This window comes from Thunnus albacares, chromosome 8 (genome assembly GCF_914725855.1).
Source record: "Thunnus albacares chromosome 8, fThuAlb1.1, whole genome shotgun sequence".
Classification (NCBI taxonomy): domain Eukaryota; kingdom Metazoa; phylum Chordata; class Actinopteri; order Scombriformes; family Scombridae; genus Thunnus; species Thunnus albacares.
The window spans coordinates 24019051-24036838 of record NC_058113.1 but is presented as its reverse complement, the minus strand read 5'-3'; the positions used below and the strand labels follow the sequence as shown (position 1 = coordinate 24036838).

The 17788-nt window shown below is 39.4% G+C and overlaps 1 protein-coding gene across 4 annotated transcripts; it reads left to right on the top strand.

The window, feature by feature from the left end:
• The first annotated feature begins 569 nt into the window (after window positions 1–569).
• Window positions 570–17415, top strand: thrap3a (thyroid hormone receptor associated protein 3a). Of its 4 annotated transcripts, none has more exons than XM_044358197.1 (11): window positions 570–791; window positions 6945–7089; window positions 9929–10834; window positions 11698–12342; window positions 12533–12705; window positions 13134–13245; window positions 13535–13619; window positions 14972–15150; window positions 15274–15457; window positions 15550–15693; window positions 15816–17415. In XM_044358197.1, the coding sequence occupies exons 2-11, from the start codon at window positions 6968–6970 to the stop codon at window positions 16053–16055; spliced, it is 2790 nt and encodes a 929-aa protein (XP_044214132.1). In that variant the 5' UTR covers window positions 570–791; window positions 6945–6967; the 3' UTR covers window positions 16056–17415. The 4 variants fall into 4 exon arrangements, with proteins under 4 accessions (XP_044214132.1, XP_044214131.1, XP_044214134.1 ...); XM_044358196.1 differs by lacking the exon at window positions 570–791 and adding an exon at window positions 6620–6856; XM_044358199.1 differs by lacking the exons at window positions 570–791; window positions 6945–7089 and adding an exon at window positions 8659–8775.
• The last annotated feature ends 373 nt before the right edge of the window (window positions 17416–17788 follow it).

Genomic DNA, 17788 nt, shown 5'->3' with positions numbered 1-17788 from the left:
CTGAAGCCTCATATAAGCTACAGATAAACTTTTAAATACATTTTTGCACAAAATGACTTTGTTGACACACTTTGGATTTTGCCCCCCATCACTTACACTGAAAACACATTTGAAGGAGATCTTTTAATAGCCAGTATGAACAGGAGGAATGATTACAGCGAGCGAAACCTCTTTCAGTGTTCATAGGGGCACCTGACTTGTTTTTACACACACTTGAATGAAACTGTGTGTGTGTTCCTCTAAGTAAAATATGCTTCCCACTAACAAATGGTGATGGGGCAAATAGAGGAAGAACATGAATGTTGACAAATAGGAATACAATGACTTCGCTATAATAAACACCACTGTGTAGCACAGACACACACACAGTGTCTATTTCCTTTACTCATACGGTAACTACAGTGACTTTTCGTTATTGGGCAAAATGATGTCATTCCAAGGCGGCGGGACTATTAGCCTGTTGTATTTCTACTAGGCTACTGAACGCCGCTCTCGTTCAGTGCGATGTAGCGAAAGGTGTGACGGACTGAGGCGGAAGGAAATCTGAATCTGAGCTGCACGGAGCGGTCACACCTCCTTTCTCTGAACACCGTACACTGTCTCCAGCCGACACACACATACACACACACACACACACACACACTTACACACACACACACACTTGACAGAAGTTGGGCACAACAGCACAAACACACAGTAGACCAGGGAGAAATTGCCTATAACTCATTCCTGCAATACTACAGCGCGGTGCCTGAATGTGACGCAGCAACACTGAACGACAACGCCGACCGGTGGGTAGCTTTTATTTCTCTTTTTTTACCCTATCGATTTTGTGGCAATAATTTGCTTGACAGCGGAAATGTACAGAAAATAATGTATTTGCACTGGAAGCAGCATGAAAAACGGGACGTAAATGGACGTTAAGCACAGGGATCATATAATGCCAAAATGCTACTGTGTGAAATATCATTGCCACCAAATTTTGCTACAAATTTGCATTTGTGGAGAGAACAAGGAAGGAACAAATAGGCTACCGACTGGAAAAGTAACAACACTTACTTACTAGTGACAGCTACAAAGGGAGCCGTGGTTCTGAAAGCTCTCTCAATGGGATTATTCTTCATAGATTTAGTATTTATTTTCTTATTTGTCCCTTGCTGCTTGTTTGAAGCATCATAAAGTAGGTTCATGCATACAATATGATGACCATGAGGAATCTCCAGGATGTGTCCCATCCTGGACATGACCCACTGGCTCTGATCATTTGGAGTATGTGGCTCACATTTATATCACTTGAATGGATGTAATGAAAATATCTGTGAAGTCAGGGTTGGATAATTTGCTGGAAGCTCAGCAGAGATGCTGAGTCAACATTTATATCTTGAAAACGGTGCAGTGGTTCAGTGGTTTCCATCGTGGATCCTTGGACCACCAGAAGATTCAAGGGGTAACTCAGTAAAATGAGTTGTTTAATTTTACCAATAGTATGACTGCTGTTTTTAGCGGTTAGCCCAATGACAGAAGGACTGTTGAGATTGCATGTTTTACTAAGTTGAACCTCCACCTACAGTAAACAGTTGAAATCCTGGAACAAACCTACCAAGTCATATATAGCAACAAGAATTGACGCTACATGTGTTTCCTGTAAATGTGTATCTAAGTGGGTTTTGTGGTCCAATGTGAATCTATTTCAGGGGTCCACTGACGTCAAAAAAAGTTTGAAAACATTATCATGCAATTTCATCTTAGGCTACAGGATCCTGGTTGAAGCCAATCCTGTTTAACAAACACCAACTGCCAGAAAATACACACACAATGAAAAAGGTGTGTCTGTGTTTAAGTATGCTGGTGTGTACTGAAGTAGCATTACAACTCCTTTAGTTTTATTTTCACTTTTGTCTGAGCCATCTTTTTTGTGATTATATATTGATAATTGAATCAATTTGCTATGTGTATGTGGCTTAAACATTGCTGTTATTATTTAAACACTGTTGTGTCATTTCTTTTCAGACAAACATAAAAATAGCAACATTTACATGTGACTTTTAAAAAAACTTGGTTGTCTCACTCCTCACTGAATTAAATGAACCGGTGCCTCCACAGTAGAAATGAAAGTCTTCTGGTTATACAACATGCCACTCATAATCAGCAACATAAACACCAATCACGTCTCCGGCTTTATCCAGAGACTCCAAAACACAAATGACAACTGTCCGTATTTTGGAAATATAGCACTATAACTCATCATTTGCCAGGCCGTTCCCAACTGACTAAAATAGACAGGACCTTTAGCTGATGAGTTCCCTCTTGTATGCAGCAGAGTTCCACAAACATGGTGATGACAGACAGATGAGAAGCATGTTGGTGTGAGGATGCCTCAGTGACACTATGCTGTGTCATTTTCCAGTCAAAAGCAGCCTGAATGTGTATCATAGAAACCAAACAGTGGTGTGACAGTGCTGATTACTGTTGTAAATATTATTTCAAATGTAACTGAATGTTAAAAGAGGCACAAATCCTTTCAGAAATAGTCAAAAAAGTTAGCTGAAACTGGGATCATGTTATCATTTAACTTGTGGCCAAGCTCACTGCCAAGTTGAATGGGGTTCTCACCTGTCACTTTAAGTGATAAGCAAAGAATAATGTTGCATGAAATCTCTGCATGAGGTCATCTGTTTGTCTTTCTACTAGTTAACAGTAGCTTCCCTTAAGACCTGAACAAAACTCAATGAAAAGCCAGACTTCAGTGAATGAAACAGGCTATTCAGAGGCAGTTGTTTTTCATTTAATCACCCGAGGAGGAAGCTGTACAGTTTATCTCGTCTTTCACAGCCCTGCCGGTGGCTTTGCTATCCATTAACTGCTTCAGCATGTGAAGTGTCTTAAGGGAAAAGTAAGAGGCACGGCCATATTTCAATAACCCAAGATTGTGCCAATGACAGTTGCTGTGGCTTTTCTGAAATAGTGAGCGGGTGTCCCAGGGGCACATAAAGATAGCAAATGTGATTCCAGCTGCCACTGTGGCATCCCGGTCTTAATGATAGGCCAGCTGATTGAGTGGAGTGTTTCTTCTTGTACTCTTTGAGCAATGTATCAAGTTGCTGGACTATTGTTGTTTAGAGCTACTTTTGCCGTTACATGAAATAAACAGGTGATGAGGATTATACAGCTGTCGTTCTCTGCTCCATGGGGACTCTTAATCGTGTGTGTGTGCATGTTCTTGAATTTCTATCCATGTGAGAACCATTCTGTATTCAAAATGCATCTATGTCTTCATCATACTGTATTATTTTGATTCTTTCCAACAATTCTTTTGCATTAATCTGTATGCAAGACCCACTTTTCTAGTTTTATATGTTGTTCCAGTTAATACTGTCTTGTTCCTGGTTTTTGTCCCACTTTCAAGGCAACCAAGGAAAGTTTATCTTGGGTTTACTGGCAGTACACTTATCAGTACTCTCTATTTTATGATGATTTTTTTCATACCAAATCCCCCATCTGATGATTTATGTCCCCGATAAAAGATTGAAACCACGATGACTGAAGTTAAACTTTCAACCTGGAACGATGTTTTTCTTGGTACTGTGGGGCCATTTGTGACTGTGTTATCAAGTGTAGCATTTGATACAGTGTTGACAAGTGTGGAGGTCATTAATAGTCATGTCATTTCAGTGATTGATGGGTACATAGATGAGGTTGGCAGTGGGTGAAGTGGTTAGTTCAGGTTTAGGATGATATAGGAAGGGAGAGGAAGCAGTCATTAGGTAAAAAAATGTAATCAATTTAGAGTCCTCACAAGTATAGCAAGACACGTGTGTGTGCATTTGTGTGCATGTGTGTCAGTAACTGCTTTTGTGTGCACAAATCCAGTAGTGAGTGATTAAAGACCAAGCTTGCCACAGCCTTTTTGACAGGCCGAAATCTCAGTGATTAGGCTGCCGACCACACACTGTGCAGCTGCAGCTGGTTATCAATCAAGCGTTCAGAGTGGGTCTATAGAAACAGATCCCACTGTTCAATTTCACCATCTAGTTTTTATATTGAACACAGAAGGCAGAGACCAGTTTCTTACACACATGTACTGAACATACATACAGTCACACTTTAAGGTTCAAAATAAGGTTCTCTGTGGTAATAAAGCAGTCATAATGCTATGGGCACTTTGGTTGGGGAACCTTAGCTTTGTATAGCTGTTTTGTATACAGTTTCTGCCGACAGCCACACAAAAGTCTAAAATGAAACTATTGTCAGCCTTATGAAAATGTCTGAAACACAGATGTAGTGGTTTTACAGGGGAGGTATCATGAACATTTTCAGGTCTATATTTATAATCTGGGGCTCTACTGGAAACCCTTTGCATGATTTACAGTTAAAAAAAACAAACAAAAAAACACAACCTTATTTATCTTATACTGGTCCTTTACGCTGACCCTCAGTTCAGCCTCTGTCTGAAACAGGCTGTTTTAGCGCCTGTCTCTTTAAGGCCACCCTCCCAATGAGGACACTCTGTTCTGATTGGTTAGCGTCCAGAAGCTATCGCTGGCAACTTCCAGGAGGCTACGTAAACAAAGAGTAGTAGAAGGATTTCACTTCAAAATGTAAACTTCTCAAATATGCATTGCAAACAGCCCATGGGAAAGCCTAAGTAACAAAGGCTATGAAACGGATGTCCGTTTGTGGACATGCATGAACAATCTGATGTCAACATCAGGAAGGAAGTAGGTAACATTGCAAACGAAGCGTTGAGAGCAGGTTGAAGCCCCTGCTTTTGATTGTCATGGAGCGTTTTTACAAAAGTTCGTCTCAAGTTTTGGACCTTTGACCATAGATATATGACACGATAACAGTATAAAAATAACAGAAAACCACAAAAAGCTTAATAAAACCTTTTATTACTTTTTATTACCTTTTTATTACTACTATTACTACAACTACAACGAATTCAAAAAAACCTATCAGAATGAAACTTTTCCCCAAGAATTGACTACAAGGCCAATCTCTTTTGGTATATAAAGAAAAATCAAGTCAATCATCAATTCATGTATTTCATTGTTTGGTTACCACATGCTGGAAACGGGCACATATGAATGCCACTCTTGAAATGTGCTCAGTAAGCTAAATTGTTGAGGCTGGACCTTCAGGAAATTATTCTCTGAAAGCCAAAAACAACAAGCTGCCAGGAATGAGGAGAGTGGGACGTTCATAGAGCATGGGCGGGGGGAGGATGGATCCATTTCAATACCCTCCAAAATAGTAGCAAGGATACACACTGGGACCACCATGTGATAGCGTGCGCTGGTTTTGAAATCCCTGTCATGTGTATTCGGCAATTTCCTCCTTCCAAAGTCCCTGAAGATCACTCTCATAATGAAAGATCAATTATTTGATCCCTGGCATTTACTGTACTCAGAGGATCATATGTCACAGATAATGCCTTGTGGACCTTGGAGAGAACGAAATGCTCCTGCTATAGAATTGTATTAATTCTTTTGGAAGTATTCATGTGGAGCCCTGGAGGAGAAGAGAAAAAAAACAGCCTTTGAAGTTAGAAGTTTACTGAGGTCTGCGTGCACTGAACAAACAGTCCAAAGTGAGCATCCACAGCAGATCATTAACCATAAGCAAATGTGGTAGAGTGAGGTAGCTACATAGCAAATTAACTTTTTTCCCATCAATCTAGTGGCTGGAGGGGGGAGTATAAGTATTATCTTTGGATTAGTCATATAAGTTTACAGTAACCTGTGCTTTTCTAACAATGACACATACAAAACATCCAAGCAAACTGACAACTAAATAATTAAAGTAGTTAATAGTTAATCATGAGCATACATTTTCAAGGAGAGCAAATTTACTGCACAGCAAAGTGTAGATTGTTGTATATCTAAAATTATACTTAAGTGCTAAATCTTCTGTCAAGAGTCCTAACAGTGCTTTAATGGTCCATTAAACATAGCAGCACTGTGTTTAATGGAGCTGAAACCTGCTCTCCTTGACAGACAGCATAATATGGTCTTAAGCTGCTTCCTCAAAATGGTTTGTGCAGTTATTTGTAATAAATACTTAAATCCTGTTATCATTAACTTTCTCTAGTTGTCACTTTCTCAGTGAAAGTTAGAGTTTCCAAGTTTGAAAAAAAATGGAAAATATACAGTGTATATATGTGTGTGTATATATATATATATATATATATATATATATTCATATATATATATTAAGACGTTAAATAAGGCTTAAGTGTGCATTAGTGGTGAAGCTTCAAAGAAGACTGAGACTTGTCACATCATTGGTTGATCCTTCAAAGAAATGCAGTGATAGATTGAGACTGACTCATTCGAAAAATAGTTCTGAACATCCTGTTTTTTTTTCCATCATATTTGAACAGTCTCTTGTTTTTTCTTATACACACAGAGGACAGAGACTCAAGCGCAAACATTTCTATCATGGGTTTTCATTTATGGTGTAAATCACCATGTGTATGTACAGTATATGAAAAAAGTATGACACATCTTACTGATAACTGTATTTTTCTATTAGTATTTTGGCTCAATAGTTAAGTAGTCAGATGACTGACATAAGACTGCCCTCTATGCAAATGATCAGTGACTAAATAAAACTGGTTCTGTTTGGATGCCCTACACCACTACAGATTGCCTTCCTTTTTCACAGCTGTTCAGTCACTTCACTCGGCTTTTGCGTGAAGACTGTTTTTGAAGCGCATCTCCGATGGCTTATCTCTGCTGGATATTCCGTTCCATGGATTTTTTGACTCAATTTTCCTTATATTAATTTCACTCCACATGACCATTGTTATACCAGATGCCAATATTCATTGTTTGCTGCCGGTACCTTGAAAAAGGTGGATAGCCATTATTATTTTCTGCACTGTCTGTTTTCTGACATTTATCAAAATCCTAACTTGGATGTGCAACTCTTTTGTATGACAGTTTGAGGTGGGCTGTCTGCAGTGATGTCCAGATCCACAAAATCAGCCTCTCGGTCTCGGAGCCGCTCAAGGTCCCGGTCAAGATCCCGGTCCACCTCTCGCTCCAGAAGTCACTCCAGATCCCGGTCTAGGAAGCATCGTTACAGGTAGATTTTCATTTTATGATCTACCCTCCTTAACAATAATGGCCTGTATTGTGTTTTTGTAAAGATCAAATGTATTGTCCTGTATTGGTAAAGACACCCCTATTAAAACATTGTCTTGCCTTTGCTGCAGCAAACTGTTTTGGCAGAGAAGACTTATTATAACAATATTTGTTGAGTCTTTAAAGGTCTTATACAGTACATATGAATAAAGAGTGCAATGATCCCTCTTAGGCTTATGGTGTGATTGACTGTGAACCAAAAAAGTTGGTCGTCATGAAGAATGAGAAATTAGCAGCAGGTGCAGTAGTCAAAGCGCTGCCTCATTCTGGACAGACTTCAACTCTTGACACATCCCATGTTTCCCGCTTCCTTTTCCACTGAAATTCTGTCAAATCTAAACTTGTCTGAAAGAACTAACAATGAAACGCACTGTTAATATTTTACATGTAAAAACTACATATCCTGGTAGTTTATTTGTGATAGTAGGGAAACTGTCAACAAGCAGTTCTGTATTCTGTTATAACCAGGGTTTCCTGTTTGCTGTAGATGTGTTGTTTTTATCTGTAAAACCTTGTCTTGTCCTGGACTTTTAGTTTGGTTCTCATATGAACGATCAATGCTGGTGTAGAGTATTAATGGATTTGGGTCGTACCCAAGTTCTGGAGAAGGCTTCTGTGTCCAGAGGAAATTGATGTTTGAGAGAGAGTTCAGCTGCCGGTTAGTGAAGTTACTTAAGAGTGAATATTATTGCAGTGTGCATTTTGTGGGAAAGATTTACATTAGTTGACCTCAGTGGCATATGAAAATATTTTATCAAGCCTATCAGGGCAGTATTTGTTTTCCATTGCTTTGCTTAAATAAAAGTGCCCTGGCTGTTGGGTTATCTGCTGTCTATGATGTGCATTTGGAAGAAAGAGTGTGGCCTCACTCTGATGCTTCTGCTGCTTTTGGCAGCATGATTGTGGCATGGCAGTAAAATGGCAGGGTAGCTCATTTCCTGGCAGTGTTGCAGCACATTAAAATTAGCATAAAGAAGGGACGTGGAAGGAATCTTTCTGAAGTTACCTTGCACATGTGCAAATAGATTTGTGGTCCCACTAGTACTGTAAGCCTGAATGCACACATTTGCATGAGTTGTACATAAACGGAGATGCACACACAAACACCCCCAAAAGCAACAAATCTACACTTACATCTAGAAATGATTTATTTCACTACATTTCCTTAATAGTGACTCCTTTCTTACTGTCACTTTGCCTTGCTTTTAAACACCATCATCTAAGTCAATACTTTAATGGGACCCAGAATCAAAGTACTTTTCTCAGTGACTTATCATATGATTAAAAAGAGAAGCTATAGTATATTCTTGCTTTAAGTGGCAACATGATGAAGACGCTCATATCTGCAACGATTTATGTGCAACGATCTTAACAGGAATCTGTGTCTAATTGATCTTTTAATAAATCCTCTCTGAAATGATTGGCCAGCCCTTGTAACTGGCAAGCACAGAGTCAAAGGATTTGAGTAGGAGTTTTTTTTCCCCCTCATATGGTCCATGTGACTCCTCGTTCCATTAGAGCTGTTCAGAGGAGATGCCGTTTCTGTAGCTCGCACTGTGGGTGTGCAGTGCTGCTTAGTGCGCTGCCTTCTTTAATCACTCTGTATTCCAATGAAAAAACGCACTAGGTGAGTTTTGTGCATTTTGAGCGTGTTTATAGGGTTTTAGAATGTGTTTGCTTTAAAGCTTTGGTTTGTTTATACAAATGTATACTTTGTAATATCTCTCCAGACTTGTTTTTGTACATTTCTATACTGTACTAAAGTTGAGTTGCAGTCTATATGCAACAAAGTTTTAATGTATAAACTGACTAAGCAGTTAGTTACTTTCTATTTATTGACTGTTGTAGTGGTTTAAAAAATACGTGCAAAACATAACTAGTTTGACGTCTACACCGGATTTGATACATTCATAATCTCACAAGATACCAGTAGAAAGTTGTGGATATTGTCTTGAAATATGGTCAGGCTTAAAAAGAGAATGCTGAGCTGATTAAATCGTTTTTTCGATTCGAAGAACAGAACATACAGTATCATAATCTGAAGACGATGTTATATGTTCAGGCTGGAGTGCTCCACAAGTTTTTATTGCAGAAGAGCAGCAGAGCCACCATGTGGACTAGTCTGACCCTGCAGCCTGATTCAGCACCACACTGATGAATCTCTGCTTTTCCTCATTCTCCGCTACTGCATGAAGAAGCCCTCCTATATACACCAATATATGTTTTACCAATTCCAACTGATGTATGGCTGCCGGATGCATCTGCACTTCTGTGCAATGCAAATTTATGTTATTGAGGTGTGGATCTTCCATATGTTGGGCCACTGGCTAGCCTGTTTTGGTTGTTACATGTTTGGTGTCTGTTAAAGAAAACTGAACAGAATGGTTCAAAGTGGCGATCTGCTACAGTAAGTAGTATTTTTTATTGTTTGTTTGTCAATGTAAGTTCAAGTATACTAAGCAGGCTGCACAACATATGTGACTATAAAAAGTATTCACCCCTCTTGGAAGTTTTCATGTTTTATCAAATCAAAGTAGATTTTAAATGTTTTTTTTTTGAACACTGATAAACAGAAAAAGACCATTTTAATGTCAAATGTGTATGTATGCATGCATCTGCCCGACAATGGAACTGTATCAGAACTCAACTTATTTAGAGTTTGTTGTAGTGTTGTATTATTTGGGGCCAGAGGCCAGAAAAAAATGTATTTATTCTATCTGTATTGGTCTCTTTCTGGAAATTAATAATGTGATTTCTGTCTTTCCTTAATTCTTTCACAGCTCTAGGTCTCGGTCACGGTCAAGATCTCATTCTCCAGTTCATAACCGGGAGAAGAAATATCAGAGGGGATACCAGAACAGTCGGGAGTTCCGGGGCTACCACCGCGGCTTCCGGAGGCCATACAATTTCAGGGGCCGAGGGCGAGGTTACTTCCCACGTGGACGCTACCAGCGTGGTGGTGGGGGCGGTGGCTACAACAACAATAATTTCCGCCCCAACTGGAAGAATTACAAGCAGCATCCTCAAAAACAGTATCAATACCAGCAACACCAGCAGCAGCAGCAGCAGCAGCAAAACCATTCACAAGGACGATCTCACAGCTTCCAGAAACGCTCAGGAAGCCCACCTCATAATCAGTCTCGTCACTCTGACCGATCCTCCTCACCCTTATCCAGACACTCACAGCATTCTTCCTCTTCCTCACAATCCCCCTCTCCAAAATGCAGGCCATCCTTGTTGCTTCCCAACCAAAACTCCAAAGATGTGAAAGAGGATCTCTCAGCCTCCAAGGAGGTCCAAAAGGGAGGAGTGGGAGATGGGGAGCAAGCGGAGGTCGTTGGGGTAATCGCAGGAGATGTCAAGGAAGGTACAGGCAGTGGGAAAACTGAGGGGCCCTGGCAGGGCCTGGCAGACTGCAGCAGCAGTCCAAAGAGAGCCAGTCCTCTGGCAAGCTGTGATGTTATTGTTGGTCAGAATAGCCAAACTGCTAACCAGTCTAGTCCCTCCACAAAAAACACAAATGACATCAGCAATGGCGCCCCCTCCTGGCAGACGGTGCATAGTTCCTCCTCTACAAAAAAACCCTCACAGGAAGATCTAAATCCAATGCTTTCCAGCTTTGACTTCTTCTCCAGCGAAGAATACCAGGATGGAGATAAAACAGCAATCTCCATTGCCTTCAGAAAGTAAGGCTGATTTTACTCTTCTTCTCTCAGCTAAATTATGTTGTTTTAGCAAACTTAGTTGATAACATGTTATGAATTATTGTTTAGTTCTTTGATGCTTTCACATACACATTTTAGGCCACAGAATAATTTTACTGTAGCATTTTCTTGACTTTGCAAGCTTTGAGTAGTTAGCTAGGGTTGTCTTAAAGGTCTAGTATGTATGATTTAGTGGCATCTAGCAGTGAGGTTGCAGATTGCAACCAACTGAATACAGCTCCCCCTCACCCACCCCTTCCTGGCATGTAAACGCAAGGTGTCTAGAGCCAGTGTTTGTTTTGTCTGTTCTGAGCTACTGTAGAAACATGGTGGTGCAACATGGCGGGCTCCACTGAAGAGGACCCGCTCCCTATGTAGATATAAAGTGCTCATTCTAAAGTAACAAAAACATGATTCTTATTTTCAGGTGATTATAAACTTAAAACATACTGGGATTAAAACCAAGTCCGTTCCACTAGATGCCACTAAATTCAAAACACTGGATCTTTAACAGAATACAATAAGATTTGGGAATTCAGAGGGATTCAAAATATTTGCCTTGTGAAAAAACATTGTTGTTTTAAATTGAAATATCTTATGCTTTTATGTTTTTGTTTTTGTTTTCATAGATAAAAGAGATTCATATGTCACAACTGTTTTAGAATGTCTTGTTTGTAGAGGCTCTAATAAGACATCTTGTCAGATAACTCCTTTAATCCAAGACCTGGAGAAAATATAAGCAACCTTGATGATCAATTAATTTGCCACAAGTTTCATTTTTTAAGTTGTCTCTCAAGTAGCATGCCCAGTTAGATACAGATCTTTATCTCTTTGTCATTGTTTAGGTTTTTGGAGGAGCAAAATAAAAAAGCTAAATCTTCTTGGGAAAATGGCAAGAATGCAGAAGAAAATGATGTGGATATGGAGCAAGGGAAAGTAAACGGCAAAGTATCCACAGTAATCTCTGACTCAGTGTCAAGAAGGCACAAAGAGGACACTGATGGTGAAGTGTCTCTGAGCAGCTTTTTGAAAGCTTCTCCTTTTCTATCTGGCGATGCGGAGGAAGAGGAGGAGATGATAATAAAGCCCCACTCAAAGTCTCTTCACAAAGACCGGCACAATGGGGATGAGTCCTCTAAGCCAAAGAGCAAGGTCACTCACTTGGCTAGAGGAATGTTTGAAGAGTGCTTTGGCAAATGGCAGAATGCGGCCTATTCACAGGTAGCTAGCAATGACCTTGACGCCTTTGCTGCTGCCTTTGCTAAAAGGGAGTTAGCAGGAAGTTTTGAGGAACTGTCCACAGATAGGAGTTGTAAAGCCAGGAATGTGGTAAAATCTCCCACCGTCCCATCTCCTACACCACCACCAAGGAGGAACTCCGAAAGAGAGATGTTTATGATCAGGGGTGAGGACTCACCTCTCAAGTCCTCAAGAAAACAGGAAGCAAAATTTAATGTCAGAATGGATTTCCTTGGGGATAGCCTGTTAAGGTGAGCAATTAACATTATACTCTTATCTGCAGTCCAATCTATACATCTGTAAACTTTGTAATATTAACTGCACATCCGCTTCCCATGTTTGAATGTTGTTTTATTTCATTAAAGAGCAACGTGATTTCTGTTAATAGCTTTTTTAAAAGACAAGCAGGGGACTAAATAAAATGCCTTTCCCCATTTTCAGCTCTTCTGATATTTTAGCTGAGGAGCGACAGTTTTCTCAGGATCTTGTGCAGTCCTCAAAAAGGGATCAGGAGTTTCGCTCCATCTTTCAACATGTTCAGGCTGCCCAGTTACAGAGGAGTCCCTCTGAGCTGTTTGCTCAACACATTGTCGCCATCGTTCATCACATTAAAGGTGAGCCCTCTCTGTGTCTAAGCCACGTCTTCACTTATTATTCACAGCACAGATCAGTCTGAGTTTTTGAGAAATTAAAATAAGCATCTGTCATTTCCAATAGCACTACATTTTTTTTTATTTGCTTTGGCCATTGAAGTTATTCAAGATTTTAATTTTTAATAGTGACACAGTATATTGATATTGTAAATTGTCTGGAGACTTATTTAAGAAAAGATAGACTAATCAATTAATTGTTTAAAGCAGAGTAATTAAAGCAGAGTTCTGTGCATAATAATATTTGTACCCCAAGTTAACTATGCCTCTATTGGAAAAAAAACTGATAGATACATGAGAATATTCCATATTTGACAAGGCATCACAGTTGGATGGAAAAGTGACAGAAATGAGATGCACAAATAACTTCACTTTATTCTTTCTCTGTACAGCTCAGCACTTTCCATCTTCTGGAATGACTCTAAACGAGCGATTCACCCTGTACCAAAGACGAGCTGCAGAGAAGGAAATGATGAAGCCAAGAAAAAGCCCAGAGATACACAGGTAGAGTCGCCTATTGAGTGACCCTCTCACCTTCAGTGTGCTGTGGCTTCACCTCCTCTTTTAACAGCTTTCAGGTATTTCTCTCACCTTTCCTACCTGAAAATCAACAGACTATCTTGGCTTATTTGTTCTCATGCTCGGTGGAGGTCAGTTTTATTTTCCCACCAGTTTTTCTGTTCTTTTTCTGTTTTATGTTGTGTTTGCTGTTCAATGTGTCTCACATGTTTGTTTTTTGACACCTGTATTATCTTAATTGTTTTTTTTTCTTAACTGTGTTCCTTTCTCACAGGAGAATTGATGTTTCACCAAGTGCTTTTAAGAAACACTCTCAACTTTTTGAGGCGATGAAAAGCTCAGAGGAGGGCACTTACAAGGTGACTGAATATTTTGCAGTATGAAGTATGTTGGAAAAACAAACAACAGCAAACCAGTCAGCAAGCCAGATGCCTTTAGACTGTGCTCTCTTAAAGCCTGTGGCTTTCCTTGAAGGGAGATGCTCAAAGTCTAAGAAATGCAAATGCAAAATATGGCACTTTGACTTTGTTGTTTGATATAAATCACCTCCACACATGGTGAATTGGTTATACTGTGGGCACAAGCCTGACCAAGGCTAATGAATCAAATAAGGTCAGAAATGGAAGCTGCTGTGCCCAAGCTGTTCAAAGGACTCTAAGAAATTGTCTTCGTAAGTATCCTTTACAAAAATAAGGAACGGAAATAACCAACAGCAAGCAATAAATGCACCTGTGCTTGTATTTACATGCTTAACTTTCTGAGTAAACCCTCACAATATTTCTTTATTGATGCGCATGGACACACATGATGACACATTTGATAAACATGAAGCGCAAAAACTACTAAAAAAAAACGTTAAAATTAGCGTGAACAACCGTATCTCCTTGTTCTTCTTATTTCCATGATGGAGGTTTTGCATGTCATAACCAATCTATCTATAAAGTGCACATACATTAGCTACAACCAACTATTTCCCAAAGCATACATCAAAGTTTTTAGATTGGTTTCCCACCTTCCATACAGCTATTGGCACAGTTCATATCAGTATAGTATGATAATAGAATAACAGTGACTTAAAACTTGTATGAAATAGGAGAAGCATCAGGGACTGTTTTTAAAACACTTTTTAAAAAATTGCCATGAATGCACATGATCACTGAGACTTCCAACATTTAAAATTGTGGCTGCTGGAAGTCGTATTACACATGGAGGACAAACAAGGCAGGATGATGATAATTAATTATGTTGGTGCTGTTCATTACTGCTGAGCAGTGGATTGCTGGCATTTCCCATAAGCACTTAAATGTACCAATGAGGAGGTTTGTGACACAAAATAAAACAGACTAAATGTTGATGAGTTGCCTATGCAGGAAAGTCTTTGCAAGTTGATTTTCATACCATATTATGGTACAACTGACTTGATGGCAGAAGAATCTAAAAACTTGTGTTTTGGGAAAATGGTTGAGATTTTAGTTAATAGGCTAAAAAAAATGCAAAACTACTGGTTTGGCCCGTAAAGTGCACTGGAAAACTCACTCCAGAATGGCTTGGTTTTATTCATGCCAGCTGGCTGTTACCTAGGTCTTTCTCCTTTTTACCCATGGACCCTACTATTTAGTTTACAAACCAGCTGGCTGAGAGCAGACTGATAGCATCTACTTGCTAATCCAAAGTCTGTCCACGACGTTTTGTTCTGTTTTGATTTGCTCAGGACGGCGGGGGAAAAAAGGGTGACCCAATGGACCTTCGTTTGGATATTGAACGGCGTAAAAAGTATTCCAGCCATGAAAGAGATTATAATCAGGATCGGGGAAGAGATATGGGAGATTCCCCAGATTCTAGTAGAGAGAGATCTGTGGAAAACTTCTCCAAATGCCACAAGAGATCTAAGTATGTGCAACTGCCCTGACTTTTTTGAGACTATCCACAATTACACTGAATACTGTTGGTAAACCACATGCATGATAAACAACTGAGCATGTGGGAATTTGCATGTTAAATTTCTCCTTGTAGGAAAAGTAAGAAGAAGCGCTCTCGCTCCAGTTCATCCTCGTCTTCCTCATCCTCTAATTCCCAAAAAGTAGATGATTTGCTCGATGACAAATCTGATCTCAAAGATGAAGGCTTTAACAGGGCCCGACTGGATCAAAAGGAGTCACCTGGACCTGTTGAAAGAGGAAGGCCACGTGGAGGATTTGTAAGTCAAATTCATGTTTTTTTGAAGAGAAGTCAGAAGAGAGGAAGTTTTGGTTCTTTACAATCCCTTGTCTTTTTTTCCCCAACTTACAGCAGGTACGAATTCGTGGAAGGGGCTGGAACAGAGGAAATTATCAGGGAAACAGTTCACATTGTCACCCTGCAAACATGGCAATACAACCAAAAAGTGAAGACTGGGACCCAGAATATACTCCAAAGAGCAGAAAATACTACTTGGTAGGGTAGATCTCTTCCCTCATTAATGCCTCCCATTTCTGATTAAATCCACACACATACACGTCATTTAGTCAAATCTGCCTCATACAATTCCTCCATCCCTTTTTCCTTCTTTGACTCAGCACGATGACAGAGAGGGTGAGATAGAGTGCAAGTGGATGGACAACCGAGGGCGAGGACGGGGGAACTTCTCGCGTGGAAGGGCACGATTCATCATACGCAAAGCGACCGCAGGTCCCAACAGCAAATGCTCCAAATGGGCTCACGATAAGTTCCACGTCAACGGGGAACAAGGTGGCGCGCAGGAAGAGGAGACAGAACAGGACCATAAAGAGGAAGAAATCAATGGAGAAAATACTTGAGCATCAAAGCAAAGTCATCTAAGAATCTTAACTGTCTTCTGCGTTTAATGGGATCTGACTCAGTGATTTTATCCGCAACAACGGATTGACAAATGCAGATTAAAATGTTTTCAGTCTCAGCTATTGCTTGAAAAACCTCTATGCTTTTATTTCTCCCTGGACTGCTCACTTTTACTTTTACTTGACACGGTCATTTCCTTCATCAGGACACCACATATGACTAGTAGAAGCACTGTTAAAAGGGTGAATTGCTGTTTTTCAGAATTTGGATTTGTTACACTTTTTTTTTTTTTGCTTTATATGATCACATTTTCATGCAGAGTTTTGGTAATATTTACACTTTTCTCGAATAAAATCATGTTGAAGATCAAATCAGCTAGTGCCTTATACTTATGAAAATTAATTAATTGTTTTCTGAGTAGTCTACCAGATAAATTGTTTTATTGGTAGATGCATTTAAAACTAATTTAATTCCCCAACCATGAGTTTTAAAAATAGAGTCGCTTTGTTGTTTTCAGCTGTGTCCTGCCTGGATTATTATTAACAGCAATAAGTGCACTGTTGACATAAAAACATCACTGTTTAGCCAATTCAGCACTCTACAAATGACCCTGATCTGACAACGGGACCAAACTGTAAAGGGTCAAAGGTTACGCTCAGCAGTCTTTCATTGTACAACAGCCAACAGATCTACAATATTAGCTGTTGTTTTAATTACATTTAATATGCTGTCAGAGATTTCTATCCTTCACAGTAGCTATTTGCTTGATCTTGGATACCACTTATCAATGTATAATATTGATAGTGATTATATGTTTTCCTCCTGAGACATTCATTGTAGTTTTTGTACCTGGGAAAGCAGGATTTTGACTTTGTTCGTAAAGAGGACTTTCCTCTTATCGCAACAGATTTTGATGTGAATTTCATTTGCTGTTCTTAAACTTCTCTCCAGCCAGTTATGTTTAATCTATTATGCACATTGTGTGCAACTATGACATTGTGATAAAAGAGGCTCAAAATTATCTGTTGATTAGTATGTAGTTTGTAAGAAACATAAACACAGGGCAGTTTATATGTAGGTCAAGAATTAAGTCTAGTCCTAGAATAATAATGTTTTTTCAGTACATATCTTTTTAAGTCTAGGATTAGGCTCACCTCTGTTTGGCAAACTGCCTGTAATATTGAAATACAAACTTTTTTGTGCCTTGCTGTGGGTGCACTTATCTCATTTGTACAGTACAGGCCCACAGATTGAGATTCACATATAATTGTTTACCTGCTTAGGGGATATTGCTTTTTTAATAGATGTTACTGTTTATTTCTTAGAGACTGTAAATTAAAGAGACACTGATTACTTTGATGTTTGCCTCAATGTGTCTTATTGTCATCTCTTTTGGGGTACAGAGCTTTTCAGGTTCATTACTCTAAAGCAACATTACTGCCATCATTGCAGTTTTCTCTAGTCATGATAAAAGAGAAAAGTAAGAGATCATGGGGAGCAAACTACAGCTTAATATATGCTCACAGCTAGACCTCCACCAGTTCGCACTGATCATTTAATCAATAGGTAAACATCCTGACAACAATGAGACCAGTGCCTGACTGTTGATTGTAAATTTTAATTCAAAGTCCCCAGAAACACTACAGCATATTAATGTAAACCCATCAATAAGGGGGCAAAATAATTTCTGGCTTGCATTGCCTCAATACATCATGAGTGAAAAGAACCCTGA